At 59.0% G+C, this 16,442-nt stretch overlaps 1 protein-coding gene across 1 annotated transcript in view; it reads left to right on the top strand.

The window, feature by feature from the left end:
• Window positions 1-16,442, top strand: part of PTGIS (prostaglandin I2 synthase) — a 104,660-nt gene that overhangs the window by 46,588 nt on the left and 41,630 nt on the right. The window contains exons 4-7 of the mRNA XM_066587388.1: window positions 1,591-1,725; window positions 2,814-2,953; window positions 3,117-3,298; window positions 4,081-4,237. Coding sequence (XP_066443485.1) covers window positions 1,591-1,725; window positions 2,814-2,953; window positions 3,117-3,298; window positions 4,081-4,237 — 614 coding nt within the window. The remainder of the gene's footprint in view (window positions 1-1,590; window positions 1,726-2,813; window positions 2,954-3,116; window positions 3,299-4,080; window positions 4,238-16,442) is intronic.

The raw sequence follows: 16,442 nt of genomic DNA, 5'->3' as shown, positions 1-16,442 counted from the left end.
CCACCCTCGTGTCATGTGTGGAAGACGCCCCTGACTCCTGCAGTGATTGCGATTAGTGGGTTATTGTTAGGCCGGCCACCCATGTCTGCCACTCTCTTGCTGTTCTGGGCAGATGTAGACATCGTTCTGCTCCTCCTGTATGAATGGGCTTGTAGCTGGGTACTTTCCATCAGCACTGCAGGAGTTAATCCTCCCCAGTGCTCCCAGCCCAGCTGCATGGTAATAGGTTATTGCCCTCCTATTTAGCTAAGCTGGGGACCCTCATCCTTCCCCGAGTATTGGTGTGAGTTTGTCTCAGTCACCTTGCAAAAGTCTTCTGCTTCTGACTCCTGTGTCTGCCCTGATTCTGGGTTTTACTACCTTGATTTCCATTGTACTCTGCCTACCTCGACATTGCTCTGGATTTGATTGTAGTTCATATTGTTTCGCGGTGCGTTGCATCGGTGTATCTGCCAACCACATCGGGACTATTCTGAGAGGTAGTGGTCTTCCCGATTTCCTGCAGCAAAGGCCAGATATCTGTACAGGGATTAAAGGGTTAATACCGGGGAACTGTCTGGATAACGCCCTTAGGATTAGCCCAAACCCAAACCGGTTAGTTAGCACAGTGGGTCCACACCTGCTGGTCATAACAATTATATTGTTGCTGTCATGTACCCGGCGCTGGTGCAGTCTATGCCTGTGAAAACAGCTTCTCCTTGCTGTCAAAAGCAGATGGCGTCTACAATAGCTATACAATATAAATGGTCATGGTGACCACACCCTCGTGTCTCATGGTGACCACCCCCTGACGTCTGATGGTCATGGTGACTGCCCTCTCACGTCTGATGGTCATGGTGACTGCCCCCTTACGTCTGATGGTCATGGTGACTGCCCCCTTACGTCTGATGGTCATGATGACTGCCCCCTCACGTCTCATGGTCATGGTGACTGCCCCCTTTCGTCTCATGGTCATGGTGACCGCACCCTCACGTCTCATGGTCATAGTGACTGCCCCCTTACGTCTCATGGTCATGGTGACCGCACCCTCACATTTCATAGTCATGGTAACCACCTCCTCATGTCTCATGGTCATGGTAACCACCCCCCTCACGCCTCATGGTCTTGATGACCGCCCATCATGTTTCATGGTCATGGTAACTGTCCCCTCATGTCTCATGGTCATGGTGACCGCCCCCTAGCGTCTCATGTTCATGGTGACTGCCCCCTCACGTCGCATGGTGGCCGCCCCCCTCACGTCACATGGTCATGGTGACTGCCACCTCGCGCCTCATGGTGACCGCCCCCTCACGTCCCATGGTCATGGTGACTGCCCCCTCACGTCCCATGGTCATGGTGACTGCCCCCTCACGTCTCATGGTCATGGTGACTGCCCCCTCATGGTCATCGTGACTGCCCCCTCACGTCTCATGGTCATGGTGACTGCCCCCTTATGTCTCATGGTCATGGTGACTGCCCCCTCATGTCTCATGGTCATGGTGACCGCCCCCTAGCATCTCATGGTGACTGCCCCCCTCGCGTCTCATGGTCATGGTGACTGCCCCCTTGCGTGTCTTCTGGCCTATAACTGTGTTTTGCTCTCTCTTCTAGGCACTTGCAACACCCCAGTCTGCGGCAGCTGACCGACGCCATGTTCTGCCATCTTTCCTTAGTTCTTAGCAGTATGTCGGAGACAGCGCGGAGGGAGGAGGGTCTGCTACACTTCACCTACAGCATTATGTTACGGTACAGTCCATGGTTTTGATTGGGAGGTATCACAGGCAACGTGGTTTACGGTCTCGACAGTCACCCACCTGCAGTCGTGCAAGTTGGAGTCCAAATCGCATCCAGCACGACCTGACACCCCTCGTTGCTGCCACTGACAGGTAGGTCCGCCACCTCAGTCTCCACCAGCCGACACGACGACTAAAAGTGTCAGCGGTGATTAGATAGAAATATACAAGAGGCGATATTTAAGAAGGGGAGGAGCTACAAAAACACGCAAACCGGATGAAGACAAAAAGGGAGAAAATAAGAGGAAATCCCAGTCTATGAAGTGTCCCCAATAGTTGTGGCACGGAGCGCGGAGCCGGCCGGCATTGGATGCCACTCCGGGGTCTCACCATTTGAGAAGGGGACCCCTTAGTTTTAAAGCCTTCTTTCAACCACAACTCCGTTGAGGGGCGGGCTCAGTGGGCGTAGACCTTCCGGATGGACCCCAATCTAACATTTCAGCCATATTTCCCAGAGGCCCTCTGATAGGAATGCTACGGCCGCCATGTTCCAGATCATGGATTCCCCCTATTCGTGGGTACCAAACATGATGATCAGCTACACAGATGGGCGACTCTGAGGGTTCTGGGAAGTCGCACCGTGACAGGAGTGAATGCAGCGGTTCCGTGGTACACCCGCCGGTCTGAAGATATACCCGCCGTCAGATGAGCCACAACCCCATTCTTCTCATTACAGGACGGATTAGTATGAGGCTGAGAGCCGCAGTGTCGGGGTTGTGTATACTGGGCTTGGGGCGGGAGACGCCGGTCAGGGGGAGACGACTGATGTCCCCTCGTCACTGGGTAACTTCACAACAAGTGGCTTCCCAGAGGAAGCAGCAAGGGCCAGCAAAGACCCCTCTGGTGCAAGAGGGAGCGGAGGGGGAATGAATATTGATGAGCTTGGCAGGAAATACCCCCAACCATCCGTCCAACTCAACCTCCCCTCGAGCAGAAGGGTGGCAGATTGGCACGGAAAGATGGGCGACCATCTGTCACTATTATTTCATCACAGGGGTGCTGCAGAAGACATGATTATATTGGGGTCTTCTTGTCTCTCAGATCGGGCTATTTGACGCTCTTTGGCGCAAAGTCCCCTCAGGGCAGTGAGGAGGATCTCAGGGATTCGCTGGACATCTACACTGAATTCAGGAAAGTGGATCATCTGCTGATGAAGAGCGCCCGTGGCCAGTTATCTGCCGGTAAGTCAGGAGAACAATATGGACGCACCCTGCAGGTTCTCCACAAAATGCTGCCGTCGTATTGAGCTCCACTAGAGGGCAGAGCCATTCAGCACAGGATTCATGTGGAGCTTGGCAGCGGGGTGTCTGTTCTCAGTCTCTGTTCCATTCTTGTCTTGTGCAGCAGAGAAGAAGGGGCTCCGTTCAGTCAAGGAGCGTCTCTGGAAGCTGCTGGACGTGGAGGAGCTCTGCAAAAAGCCTGGTAGAAGTCAGTGGCTGGAGAGCTATCAGCGCCACCTGCAGGAGCAGGGTGTGCCTGCCATGATGCAGTGCAGGGCCATGCTCCTCCAGTTGTGGGCCACACAGGTAAGAGGTGTCACACCTGGCCCTGGAGGGGCTCAGGAGTGAAAAAGTAACCCCGATAAACGTCCGTGCGAGGAAGTAGCCAGTGTTGATGGTCCTGTATAATATCCATTATGCATATTTCCCGGATTTGATATCCATTCTTAGAAACACTTGCTACAATCTGCGTATAATTACCCAGTCTAACATGGCGTATACAGTACTCTGTAAAAGCCTTCAGCAGGTGTGGAGAAAATGCTTCCAGCGATAGAAGGGTTAATAGTTTATTTTTGTTAAATAACAAAATGGAAAGTGAGTGAAGAAGAGAGAGCTGTAACCCCATCAGTATCGGGTGCGACGCCCTCCACCTTCATCAGTTCTTCTTCGTACACTTGCACACAGTTTTTGAAGGCACTCAGCAGGGAGGTTCTAGACATCTTGGAGGACTAATCACAGATCTTCTGTGGATGTCGGCTCGCTCCAAGCCTTCTGTCTCTTCATGTAAGCCCAGACAAACTGCATGATGTGAGATCAGGGCTCTGTGGAGCCACATCATCACTTCCAGGACTACGTGTTCTTCCCAACGCTGAAGATAGTTCTTAATGGCATCGGCTGGATGTTGGGGGTGCTTGTCCTGCTGCAGAATACATTTGAAGTCAATCCAACCCCTTCTGTTTTTGAAAGCACTCTTACTTTGCAGCATTTTTCCACACAGACCGAAACCTTTTCCACAATCCTGTATTTCCCAGTATAACATCCAGGTATCAGGTGCAGTCATGACCTTCACCCCCATCCTTATGTTTTAGGGGAACACGGGTCCTGCTGCCTTTTGGCTCCTCCTGTTTCTCCTGAAGAACCCAAAGGCTATGGCGGCCGTTCAAGCTGAGCTGGAATCTTTGCTGAGAGGCCATGAGATGAGTCACATGACGAGGCAGGAGATGCTGGATGGTGCCGTTGTCCTCAGTGAGTAGACCCTCCAGTTAGTGCACCCCTTCCTGTCCTAATAGCCCTTCTGTGCAGGGAAGTCAACCATCCATGGAGCCCTTCACTGTATGTTAACCGCTTCTCTACGGAGATCGCAGCAGATAAAACAAGGAGTCCACAGCACTCTCATTGGTGACAGTTGTTACCGACTCTCCAGTATATGTATATATATATATCAGTACACACTGTAAATGAGACTCCTTTTCTGTATCCACAAACAAAACCAATGAGTAAGATAGAGGCTGGGGCAGAGCGCCTGCGGTAAGGAGGATAGAGGCTGGGGCTGAGCGCCTGCGGTAAGGAGGAGAGGCTGGGGCTGAGCGCCTGCAGTCATGAGGAGAGAGGCTGGGGCTGAGCGCCTGCAGTCATGAGGATAGAGGCTGGGGCTGAGCGCCTGCAGTCATCAGGATAGAGGCTGGGGCTGAGCGCCTGCAATCATGAGGATAGAGGATGGGACTGAGCGCCTGCAGTCATGAGGAGAGAGGCTGGGGCTGAGCGCCTGCAGTCATGAGGAGAGAGGCTGGGGCTGAGCGCCTGCAGTCATGAGGAGAGAGGCTGGGACTGAGCGCCTGCAGTCATGAGGATAGAGGCTGGGACTGAGTGCCTGCAGTCATGAGGAGAGAGGCTGGGGCTGAGCGCCTGCAGTCATGAGGAGAGAGGCTGGGGCTGAGCACCTGCAGTCATGAGGAGAGAGGCTGGGGCTGAGCACCTGCAGTCATGAGGACAGAGGCTGGGGCTGTGCGCGTACAGTGACAAGGAGAGAGGCTGGGGCTGAGCGCGTACAGTGACAGCAATAGAGGCTGGGACTGAGCACCTGCAGTCATGAGGATAGAGGCTGGGGCTGAGCGCCTACAGTCATGAGGATAGAGGCTGGGGCTGAGCGCGTACAGTGACAGCCATAGAGGCTGGGACTGAGCACCTGCAGTCATGAGGATAGAGGCTGGGGCTGAGCGCCTGCAGTCATGAGGATAGAGGCTGGGGCTGAGCGCCTGCAGTCATGAGGATAGAGGCTGGGGCTGAGCACCTGCAGTCATGAGGAGAGAGGCTGGGGCTGAGCACCTGCAGTCATGAGGATAGAGGCTGGGGCTGAGCGCCTGCAGTCATGAGGATAGAGGCTGGGGCTGAGCACCTGCAGTCATGAGGAGAGAGGCTGGGGCTGAGCACCTGCAGTCATGAGGATAGAGGCTGGGGCTGAGCGCCTGCAGTCATGAGGATAGAGGCTGGGACTGAGTGCCTGCAGTCATGAGGAGAGAGGCTGGGGCTGAGCGCCTGCAGTCATGAGGAGAGAGGCTGGGGCTGAGCACCTGCAGTCATGAGGAGAGAGGCTGGGGCTGAGCACCTGCAGTCATGAGGACAGAGGCTGGGGCTGTGCGCGTACAGTGACAAGGAGAGAGGCTGGGGCTGAGCGCGTACAGTAACAGCAATAGAGGCTGGGACTGAGCACCTGCAGTCATGAGGATAGAGGCTGGGGCTGAGCGCCTACAGTCATGAGGATAGAGGCTGGGGCTGAGCGCGTACAGTGACAGCCATAGAGGCTGGGACTGAGCACCTGCAGTCATGAGGATAGAGGCTGGGGCTGAGCGCCTGCAGTCATGAGGATAGAGGCTGGGGCTGAGCGCCTGCAGTCATGAGGATAGAGGCTGGGGCTGAGCACCTGCAGTCATGAGGAGAGAGGCTGGGGCTGAGCACCTGCAGTCATGAGGATAGAGGCTGGGGCTGAGCGCCTGCAGTCATGAGGATAGAGGCTGGGGCTGAGCACCTGCAGTCATGAGGATAGAGGCTGGGGCTGAGCACCTGCAGTCATGAGCATAGAGGCTGGGGCTGAGCGCCTGCAGTCATGAGGAGAGAGGCTGGGGCTGAGCGCCTGCAGTCATGAGGAGAGAGGCTGGGGCTGAGCGTGTACAGTGACAGCAATAGAGGCTGGGACTGAGCACCTGCAGTCATGAGGATAGAGGCTGGGGCTGAGTGCCTGCAGTCATGAGGACAGAGGCTGGGGCTAAGCGCCTGCAGTCATGAGGACAGAGGCTGGGGCTAAGCGCCTGCAGTCATGAGGAGAGAGGCTGGGGCTAAGCGCCTGCAGTCATGAGGATAGAGGCTGGGACTGAGCGCCTGCAGTCATGAGGATAGAGGCTGGGGCTGAGCGCCTGCAGTCATGAGGATAGAGGCTGGGGCTGTGCGCGTACAGTGACGAGGAGAGAGGCTGGGGCTGAGCACGTACAGTGACGAGGAGAGAGCCTGGGGCTGTGCGCATACAGTGACGAGAGATGCTGGGGCTGAGCGCGTACAGTGACAGCAATAGAGGCTGGGGCTGAGCGCCTGCAGTTATGAGGATAGAGGCTGGGGCTGAGCGCCTGCAGTCATGAGGATAGAGGCTGGGGCTGAGCGCGTACAGTGACAGCAATAGAGGCTGGGGCTGAGCGCCTGCAGTCATGGGGATAGAAGCTGGGGCTGAGCGCCTGCAGTCATGAGGATAGAGGCTGGGGCTGAGCGCCTGCAGTCATGAGGATAGAGGCTGGGGCTGAGCGCCTGCAGTCATGAGGATAGAGGCTGGGGCTGAGCGCCTGCAGTCATGAGGATAGAGGCTGGGGCTGAGCGCCTGCAGTCATGAGGATAGAGGCTGGGGCTGAGCGCCTGCAGTCATGAGGATAGAGGCTGGGGCTGAGCGCCTGCAGTCATGAGGATAGAGGCTGGGGCTGAGCGCGTACAGTGAGAGCAATAGAGGCTGGGGCTGAGCGCCTGCAGTCATGAGGATAGAGGCTGGGGCTGAGCGCCTGCAGTCATGAGGATAGAGGCTGGGGCTGAGCGCATACAGTGACAGCAATAGAGGCTGGGACTGAGCACCTGCAGTCATGAGGAGAGAGGCTGGGGCTGAGCGCCTACAGTCATGAGGAGAGAGGCTGGGGCTGAGCGCCTGCAGTCATGAGGAGAGAGGCTGGGGCTGAGCGCCTGCAGTCATGAGAGTAGAAGCTGGGGCTGAGCGCCTGCAGTCATGAGGATAGAAGCTGGGGCTGAGCGCCTGCAGTTATGAGGATAGAGGCTGGGGCTGAGCGCCTGCAGTCATGAGGAGAGAGGCTGGGACTGAGTGCCTGCAGTCATGAGGATAGAGGCTGGGGCGGAGCGCCTGCAGTCATGAGGAGAGAGGCTGGGACTGAGCGCCTGCAGTCATGAGGAGAGAGGCTGGGGCTGAGTGCCTGCAGTCATGAGGATAGAGGCTGGGGCGGAGCGCCTGCAGTCATGAGGAGAGAGGCTGGGACTGAGCACCTGCAGTCATGAGGATAGAGGCTGGGGCTGAGCACCTGCAGTCATGAGGATAGAGGCTGGGCACCTGCAGTCATGAGGATAGAGGCTGGGGCTGAGCGCGTCCAGTCATGAGGATAGAGGCTGGGGCTGAGCGCCTGCAGTCATGAGGATAGAGGCTGGGGCTGAGCGCCTGCAGTCATGAGGATAGAGGCTGGGGCTGAGCGCCTGCAGTCATGAGGATAGAGGCTGGGGCTGAGCGCCTGCAGTCATGAGGATAGAGGCTGGGGCTGAGCGCCTGCAGTCATGAGGATAGAGGCTGGGGCTGAGCGCCTGCAGTCATGAGGATAGAGGCTGGGGCTGAGCGCGTACAGTGAGAGCAATAGAGGCTGGGGCTGAGCGCCTGCAGTCATGAGGATAGAGGCTGGGGCTGAGCGCCTGCAGTCATGAGGATAGAGGCTGGGGCTGAGCGCATACAGTGACAGCAATAGAGGCTGGGACTGAGCACCTGCAGTCATGAGGAGAGAGGCTGGGGCTTAGCGCCTACAGTCATGAGGAGAGAGGCTGGGGCTGAACGCCTGCAGTCATGAGGAGAGAGGCTGGGGCTGAGCGCCTGCAGTCATGAGAAAAGAAGCTGGGGCTGAGCGCCTGCAGTCATGAGGATAGAAGCTGGGGCTGAGCGCCTGCAGTCATGAGGAGAGAGGCTGGGGCTGAGCGCCTGCAGTCATGAGGAGAGAGGCTGGGACTGAGTGCCTGCAGTCATGAGGAGAGAGGCTGGGGCGGAGCGCCTGCAGTCATGAGGAGAGAGGCTGGGACTGAGCGCCTGCAGTCATGAGGAGAGAGGCTGGGGCTGAGTGCCTGCAGTCATGAGGATAGAGGCTGGGGCGGAGCGCCTGCAGTCATGAGGAGAGAGGCTGGGACTGAGCACCTGCAGTCATGAGGATAGAGGCTGGGACTGAGCACCTGCAGTCATGAGGATAGAGGCTGGGGCTGAGCACCTGCAGTCATGAGGATAGAGGCTGGGCACCTGCAGTCATGAGGATAGAGGCTGGGGCTGAGCGCGTACAGTCATGAGGATAGAGGCTGGGGCTGAGCGCCTGCAGTCATGAGGATAGAGGCTGGGGCTGAGCGCCTGCAGTCATGAGGATAGAGGCTGGGGCTGAGCGCCTGCAGTCATGAGGATAGAGGCTGGGGCTGAGCGCCTGCAGTCATGAGGATAGAGGCTGGGGCTGAGCGCCTGCAGTCATGAGGATAGAGGCTGGGGCTGAGCGCCTGCAGTCATGAGGATAGAGGCTGGGGCTGAGCGCCTGCAGTCATGAGGATAGAGGCTGGGGCTGAGCGCCTGCAGTCATGAGGATAGAGGCTGGGGCTGAGCGCCTGCAGTCATGAGGGTAGAGGCTGGGGCTGAGCGCCTGCAGTCATGAGGATAGAGGCTGGGGCTGTGCGCATACAGTGACGAGGAGAGAGGCTGGGGCTGTGCGCGTACAGTGACAGCAATAGAGGCTGGGGCTGAGCGCCTGCAGTCATGAGGATAGAGGCTGAAGCTGAGCGCCTGCAGTCATGAGGATAGAGGCTGGGGCTGAGCGCCTGCAGTCATTAGGATAGATGTTGCGGCTGAGCGCCTGCAGTCATGAGGATAGAGGCTGGGGCTGAGCACCTGCAGTCATGAGGATAGAGGCTGGGGCTGTACGCGTACAGTGACGAGGAGAGAGGCTGGGGCTGAGTGCGTACATTGACGAGGATAGAGGCTGGGGCTGAGCGCCTGCAGTCATGAGGATAGAGGTTGGGGCTGTGCGCATACAGTGACAGCAATAGAGGCTGGGACTGAGCACCTGCAGTCATGAGGATAGAGGCTGGGGCTGAGCGCCTGCAGTCATGAGGAGAGAGGCTGGGGCTGAGCGCCTGCAGTCATGAGGAGAGAGGCTGGGGCTGAGCGCCTGCAGTCATAAGGAGAGAGGCTGGGGCTCTGCGCCTGCAGTCATGAGGATAGAGGCTGGGGCTGAGCGCCTGCAGTCATAAGGAGAGAGGCTGGGGCTCAGCGCCTGCAGTCATAAGGAGAGAGGCTGGGACTGAGCACCTGCAGTCATGAGGATAGAGGCTGAGGCTGAGTGCCTGCAGTCATGAGGAGAGAGGCTGGGGCTGAGCGCCTGCAGTCATGAAGATAGAGGCTGGGACTGAGCGCCTGCAGTCATGAAGATAGAGGCTGGGGCTAAGCGCTTGCAGTCATGAGGATAGAGGCTGGGGCTGAGCGCCTGCAGTCATGAGGATAGAGGCTGGGGCTGAGCGCCTGCAGTCATGAGGATAGAGGCTGGGGCTGAGCGCCTGCAGTCATGAGGATAGAGGCTGGGGCTGTGCGCATACAGTGACGAGGAGAGAGGCTGGGGCTGTGCGCGTACAGTGACAGCAATAGAGACTGGGACTGAGCACCTGCAGTCATGAGGATAGAGGCTGGGGCTGAGCACCTGCAGTCATGAGGATAGAGGCTGGGGCTGAGCACCTGCAGTCATGAGGATAGAGGCTGGGGCTGAGCGCCTGCAGTCATGAGGATAGAGGCTGGGGCTGAGCGCCTGCAGTCATGAGGATAGAGGCTGGGGCTGAGCACCTGCAGTCATGAGCATAGAGGCTGGGGCTGAGCGCCTGCAGTCATGAGGATAGAGGCTGGGGCTGTGCGTGTACAGTGACAGCAATAGAGGCTGGGGCTGAGTGCCTGCAGTCATGAGGATAGAGGCTGGGGCTGAGTGCCTGCAGTCATGAGGACAGAGGCTGGGGCTAAGCGCCTGCAGTCATGAGGATAGAGGCTGGGGCTGAGCGCCTGCAGTCATGAGTATAGAGGCTGGGGCTGAGCGCCTGCAGTCATGAGTATAGAGGCTGGGGCTGAGCGCCTGCAGTCATGAGGATAGAGGCTGGGGCTGAGCGCCTGCAGTCATGAGGATAGAGGCTGGGGCTGAGCGCCTGCAGTCATGAGGATAGAGGCTGGGGCTGAGCGCCTGCAGTCATGAGGATAGAGGCTGGGGCTGAGCGCCTGCAGTCATGAGGATAGAGGCTGGGGCTGAGCGCCTGCAGTCATGAGGATAGAGGCTGGGGCTGAGCGCCTGCAGTCATGAGGATAGAGGCTGGGGCTGTGCGCGTACAGTGACAAGGAGAGAGGCTGGAGCTGAGAGCGTACAGTGACAGCAATAGAGGCTGGGACTGAGCACCTGCAGTCATGAGGATAGAGGCTGGGGCTGAGCGCCTGCAGTCATGAGGATAGAGGCTGGGGCTGAGCGCCTGCAGTCATGAGGATAGAGGCTGGGACTGTGCGCGTACAGTGACGAGGAGAGAGGCTGGGGCTGAGCGCGTACAGTGAGGAGGAGAGAGCCTGGGGCTGTGCGCATACAGTGACGAGAGATGCTGGGGCTGAGCGCGTACAGTGACAGTAATAGAGGCTGGGGCTGAGCGCCTACAGTCATGAGGATAGAGGCTGGGGCTGAGCGCCTGCAGTCATGAGGATAGAAGCTGGGGCTGTGCGCGTACAGTGACAGCAATAGAGGCTGGGGCTGAGCGCCTGCAGTCATGAGGATAGAGGCTGGGGCTGAGCGCCTGCAGTCATGAGGATAGAGGCTGGGGCTGAGCGCCTGCAGTCATGAGGATAGAGGCTGGGCCTGAGCGCCTGCAGTCATGAGGATAGAGGCTGGGGCTGAGCGCCAGCAGTCATGAGGATAGAGGCTGGGGCTGAGCGCCTGCAGTCATGAGGATAGAGGCTGGGCTGAGCGCCTGCAGTCATGAGGATAGAGGCTGGGGCTGAGCGCCTGCAGTCATGAGGATAGAGGCTGGGGCTGTGCGCATACAGTGACGAGGAGAGAGGCTGGGGCTGTGCGCGTACAGTGACAGCAATAGAGACTGGGACTGAGCACCTGCAGTCATGAGGATAGAGGCTGGGGCTGAGCACCTGCAGTCATGAGGATAGAGGCTGGGGCTGAGCGCCTGCAGTCATGAGGATAGAGGCTGGGGCTGAGCACCTGCAGTCATGAGCATAGAGGCTGGGGCTGAGCGCCTGCAGTCATGAGGATAGAGGCTGGGGCTGTGCGTGTACAGTGACAGCAATAGAGGCTGGGGCTGAGTGCCTGCAGTCATGAGGATAGAGGCTGGGGCTGAGTGCCTGCAGTCATGAGGACAGAGGCTGGGGCTAAGCGCCTGCAGTCATGAGGATAGAGGCTGGGGCTGAGCGCCTGCAGTCATGAGGATAGAGGCTGGGGCTGAGCGCCTGCAGTCATGAGGATAGAGGCTGGGGCTGAGCGCCTGCAGTCATGAGGATAGAGGCTGGGGCTGAGCGCCTGCAGTCATGAGGATAGAGGCTGGGGCTGTGCGCATACAGTGACAAGGAGAGAGGCTGGAGCTGAGAGCGTACAGTGACAGCAATAGAGGCTGGGACTGAGCACCTGCAGTCATGAGGATAGAGGCTGGGACTGAGCACCTGCAGTCATGAGGATAGAGGCTGGGGCTGAGCGCCTGCAGTCATGAGGATAGAGGCTGGGGCTGAGCGCCTGCAGTCATGAGGATAGAGGCTGGGACTGTGCGCGTACAGTGACGAGGAGAGAGGCTGGGGCTGAGCGCGTACAGTGACGAGGAGAGAGCCTGGGGCTGTGCGCATACAGTGACGAGAGATGCTGGGGCTGAGCGCGTACAGTGACAGTAATAGAGGCTGGGGCTGAGCGCCTACAGTCATGAGGATAGAGGCTGGGGCTGAGCGCCTGCAGTCATGAGGATAGAAGCTGGGGCTGTGCGTGTACAGTGACAGCAATAGAGGCTGGGGCTGAGCGCCTGCAGTCATGAGGATAGAGGCTGGGGCTGAGCGCCTGCAGTCATGAGGATAGAGGCTGGGGCTGAGCGCCTGCAGTCATGAGGATAGAGGCTGGGGCTGAGCGCCTGCAGTCATGAGGATAGAGGCTGGGGCTGAGCGCCTGCAGTCATGAGGATAGAGGCTGGGGCTGAGCGCCTGCAGTCATGAGGATAGAGGCTGGGGCTGAGCGCCTGCAGTCATGAGGATAGAGGCTGGGGCGGAGCGCCTGCAGTCATGAGGAGAGAGGCTGGGACTGAGCGCCTGCAGTCATGAGGAGAGAGGCTGGGACTGAGCACCTGCAGTCATGAGGATAGAGGCTGGGGCTGAGCACCTGCAGTCATGAGGATAGAGGCTGGGCACCTGCAGTCATGAGGATAGAGGCTGGGGCTGAGCGCCTGCAGACATGAGGAGAGAGGCTGGGGCTGAGCGCCTGCAGTCATGAGGATAGAGGCTGGGGCTGAGCGCCTGCAGTCATGAGGATAGAGGCTGGGGCTGAGCGCCTGCAGTCATGAGGATAGAGGCTGGGGCTGAGCGCCTGCAGTCATGAGGATAGAGGCTGGGGCTGAGCGCCAGCAGTCATGAGGATAGAGGCTGGGGCTGAGCGCCAGCAGTCATGAGGATAGAGGCTGGGGCTGAGCGCCAGCAGTCATGAGGATAGAGGCTGGGGCTGAGCGCCAGCAGTCATGAGGATAGAGGCTGGGGCTGAGCGCCTGCAGTCATGAGGATAGAGGCTGGGGCTGTGCGCATACAGTGACAAGGAGAGAGGCTGGAGCTGAGAGCGTACAGTGACAGCAATAGAGGCTGGGACTGAGCACCTGCAGTCATGAGGATAGAGGCTGGGGCTGAGCGCCTGCAGTCATGAGGATAGAGGCTGGGGCTGAGCGCCTGCAGTCATGAGGATAGAGGCTGGGACTGTGCGCGTACAGTGACAGCAATAGAGGCTGGGGCTGAGTGCCTGCAGTCATGAGGATAGAGGCTGGGGCTGAGTGCCTGCAGTCATGAGGACAGAGGCTGGGGCTAAGCGCCTGCAGTCATGAGGATAGAGGCTGGGGCTGAGCGCCTGCAGTCATGAGGATAGAGGCTGGGGCTGAGCGCCTGCAGTCATGAGGATAGAGGCTGGGGCTGAGCGCCTGCAGTCATGAGGATAGAGGCTGGGGCTGAGCGCCTGCAGTCATGAGGATAGAGGCTGGGGCTGTGCGCATACAGTGACAAGGAGAGAGGCTGGAGCTGAGAGCGTACAGTGACAGCAATAGAGGCTGGGACTGAGCACCTGCAGTCATGAGGATAGAGGCTGGGGCTGAGCGCCTGCAGTCATGAGGATAGAGGCTGGGGCTGAGCGCCTGCAGTCATGAGGATAGAGGCTGGGACTGTGCGCGTACAGTGACGAGGAGAGAGGCTGGGGCTGAGCGCGTACAGTGACGAGGAGAGAGCCTGGGGCTGTGCGCATACAGTGACGAGAGATGCTGGGGCTGAGCGCGTACAGTGACAGTAATAGAGGCTGGGGCTGAGCGCCTACAGTCATGAGGATAGAGGCTGGGGCTGAGCGCCTGCAGTCATGAGGATAGAAGCTGGGGCTGTGCGTGTACAGTGACAGCAATAGAGGCTGGGGCTGAGCGCCTGCAGTCATGAGGATAGAGGCTGGGGCTGAGCGCCTGCAGTCATGAGGATAGAGGCTGGGGCTGAGCGCCTGCAGTCATGAGGATAGAGGCTGGGGCTGAGCGCCTGCAGTCATGAGGATAGAGGCTGGGGCTGAGCGCCTGCAGTCATGAGGATAGAGGCTGGGGCTGAGCGCCTGCAGTCATGAGGATAGAGGCTGGGGCTGAGCGCCTGCAGTCATGAGGATAGAGGCTGGGGCGGAGCGCCTGCAGTCATGAGGAGAGAGGCTGGGACTGAGCGCCTGCAGTCATGAGGAGAGAGGCTGGGACTGAGCACCTGCAGTCATGAGGATAGAGGCTGGGGCTGAGCACCTGCAGTCATGAGGATAGAGGCTGGGCACCTGCAGTCATGAGGATAGAGGCTGGGGCTGAGCGCCTGCAGACATGAGGAGAGAGGCTGGGGCTGAGCGCCTGCAGTCATGAGGATAGAGGCTGGGGCTGAGCGCCTGCAGTCATGAGGATAGAGGCTGGGGCTGAGCGCCTGCAGTCATGAGGATAGAGGCTGGGGCTGAGCGCCTGCAGTCATGAGGATAGAGGCTGGGGCTGAGCGCCAGCAGTCATGAGGATAGAGGCTGGGGCTGAGCGCCAGCAGTCATGAGGATAGAGGCTGGGGCTGAGCGCCAGCAGTCATGAGGATAGAGGCTGGGGCTGAGCGCCAGCAGTCATGAGGATAGAGGCTGGGGCTGAGCGCCTGCAGTCATGAGGATAGAGGCTGGAGCTGAGCGCCTGCAGTCATGAGGATAGAGGCTGGGGCTGTGCGCATACAGTGACGAGGAGAGAGGCTGGGGCTGTGCGCGTACAGTGACAGCAATAGAGGCTGGGACTGAGCACCTGCAGTCATGAGGATAGAGGCTGGGGCTGAGCACCTGCAGTCATGAGGATAGAGGCTGGGGCTGAGCGCCTGCAGTCATGAGGATAGAGGCTGGGGCTGAGCACCTGCAGTCATGAGCATAGAGGCTGGGCCTGAGCGCCTGCAGTCATGAGCATAGAGGCTGGGGCTGAGCGCCTGCAGTCATGAAGATAGAGGCTGGGGCTGTGCGTGTACAGTGACAGCAATAGAGGCTGGGGCTGAGTGCCTGCAGTCATGAGGATAGAGGCTGGGGCTGAGTGCCTGCAGTCATGAGGACAGAGGCTGGGGCTGAGCGCCTGCAGTCATGAGGACAGAGGCTGGGGCTGAGCGCCTGCAGTCATGAGGATAGAGGCTGGGGCTGAGCGCCTGCAGTCATGAGGATAGAGGCTGGGGCTGAGCGCCTGCAGTCATGAGGATAGAGGCTGGGGCTGAGCGCCTGCAGTCATGAGGATAGAGGCTGGGGCTGTGCGCGTACAGTGACAAGGAGAGAGGCTGGAGCTGAGCGCGTACAGTGACAGCAATAGAGGCTGGGACTGAGCACCTGCAGTCATGAGGATAGAGGCTGGGGCTGAGCGCCTGCAGTCATGAGGATAGAGGCTGGGGCTGTGCGCGTACAGTGACGAGGAGAGAGGCTGGGGCTGAGCGCGTACAGTGAGGAGGAGAGAGCCTGGGGCTGTGCGCATACAGTGACGAGAGATGCTGGGGCTGAGCGCGTACAGTGACAGTAATAGAGGCTGTGGCTGAGCGCCTACAGTCATGAGGATAGAGGCTGGGGCTGAGCGCCTGCAGTCATGAGGATAGAGGCTGGGGCTGTGCGCGTACAGTGACAGCAATAGAGGCTGGGGCTGAGCGCCTGCAGTCATGAGGATAGAGGCTGGGGCTGAGCGCCTGCAGTCATGAGGATAGAGGCTGGGGCTGAGCGCCTGCAGTCATGAGGATAGAGGCTGGGGCTGAGCGTGTACAGTGACAGCAATAGAGGCTGGGGCTGAGTGCCTGCAGTCATGAGGATAGAGGCTGGGGCTGAGTGCCTGCAGTCATGAGGACAGAGGCTGGGGCTAAGCGCCTGCAGTCATGAGGATAGAGGCTGGGGCTGAGCGCCTGCAGTCATGAGGATAGAGGCTGGGGCTGAGCGCCTGCAGTCATGAGGATAGAGGCTGGGGCTGAGCGCCTGCAGTCATGAGGATAGAGGCTGGGGCTGAGCGCCTGCAGTCATGAGGATAGAGGCTGGAGCTGAGCGCCTGCAGTCATGAGGATAGAGGCTGGGGCTGAGCGCCTGCAGTCATGAGGATAGAGGCTGGGGCTGTGCGCGTACAGTGACAAGGAGAGATGCTGGAGCTGAGCGCGTACAGTGACAGCAATAGAGGCTGGGACTGAGCACCTGCAGTCATGAGGATAGAGGCTGGGGCTGAGCGCCTGCAGTCATGAGGATAGAGGCTGGGGCTGAGCGCCTGCAGTCATGAGGATAGAGGCTGGGGCTGTGCGCGTACAGTGACGAGGAGAGAGGCTGGGGCTGAGCGCGTACAGTGACGAGGAGAGAGCCTGGGGCTGTGCGCATACAGTGACGAGAGATGCTGGGGCTGAGCGCGTACAGTGACAGTAATAGAGGCTGTGGCTGAGCGCCTA

This window comes from Eleutherodactylus coqui, chromosome 13, assembly GCF_035609145.1.
Source record: "Eleutherodactylus coqui strain aEleCoq1 chromosome 13, aEleCoq1.hap1, whole genome shotgun sequence".
NCBI lineage: Eukaryota > Metazoa > Chordata > Amphibia > Anura > Eleutherodactylidae > Eleutherodactylus > Eleutherodactylus coqui.
This window is presented reverse-complemented; position numbering and strand designations above follow the sequence as displayed.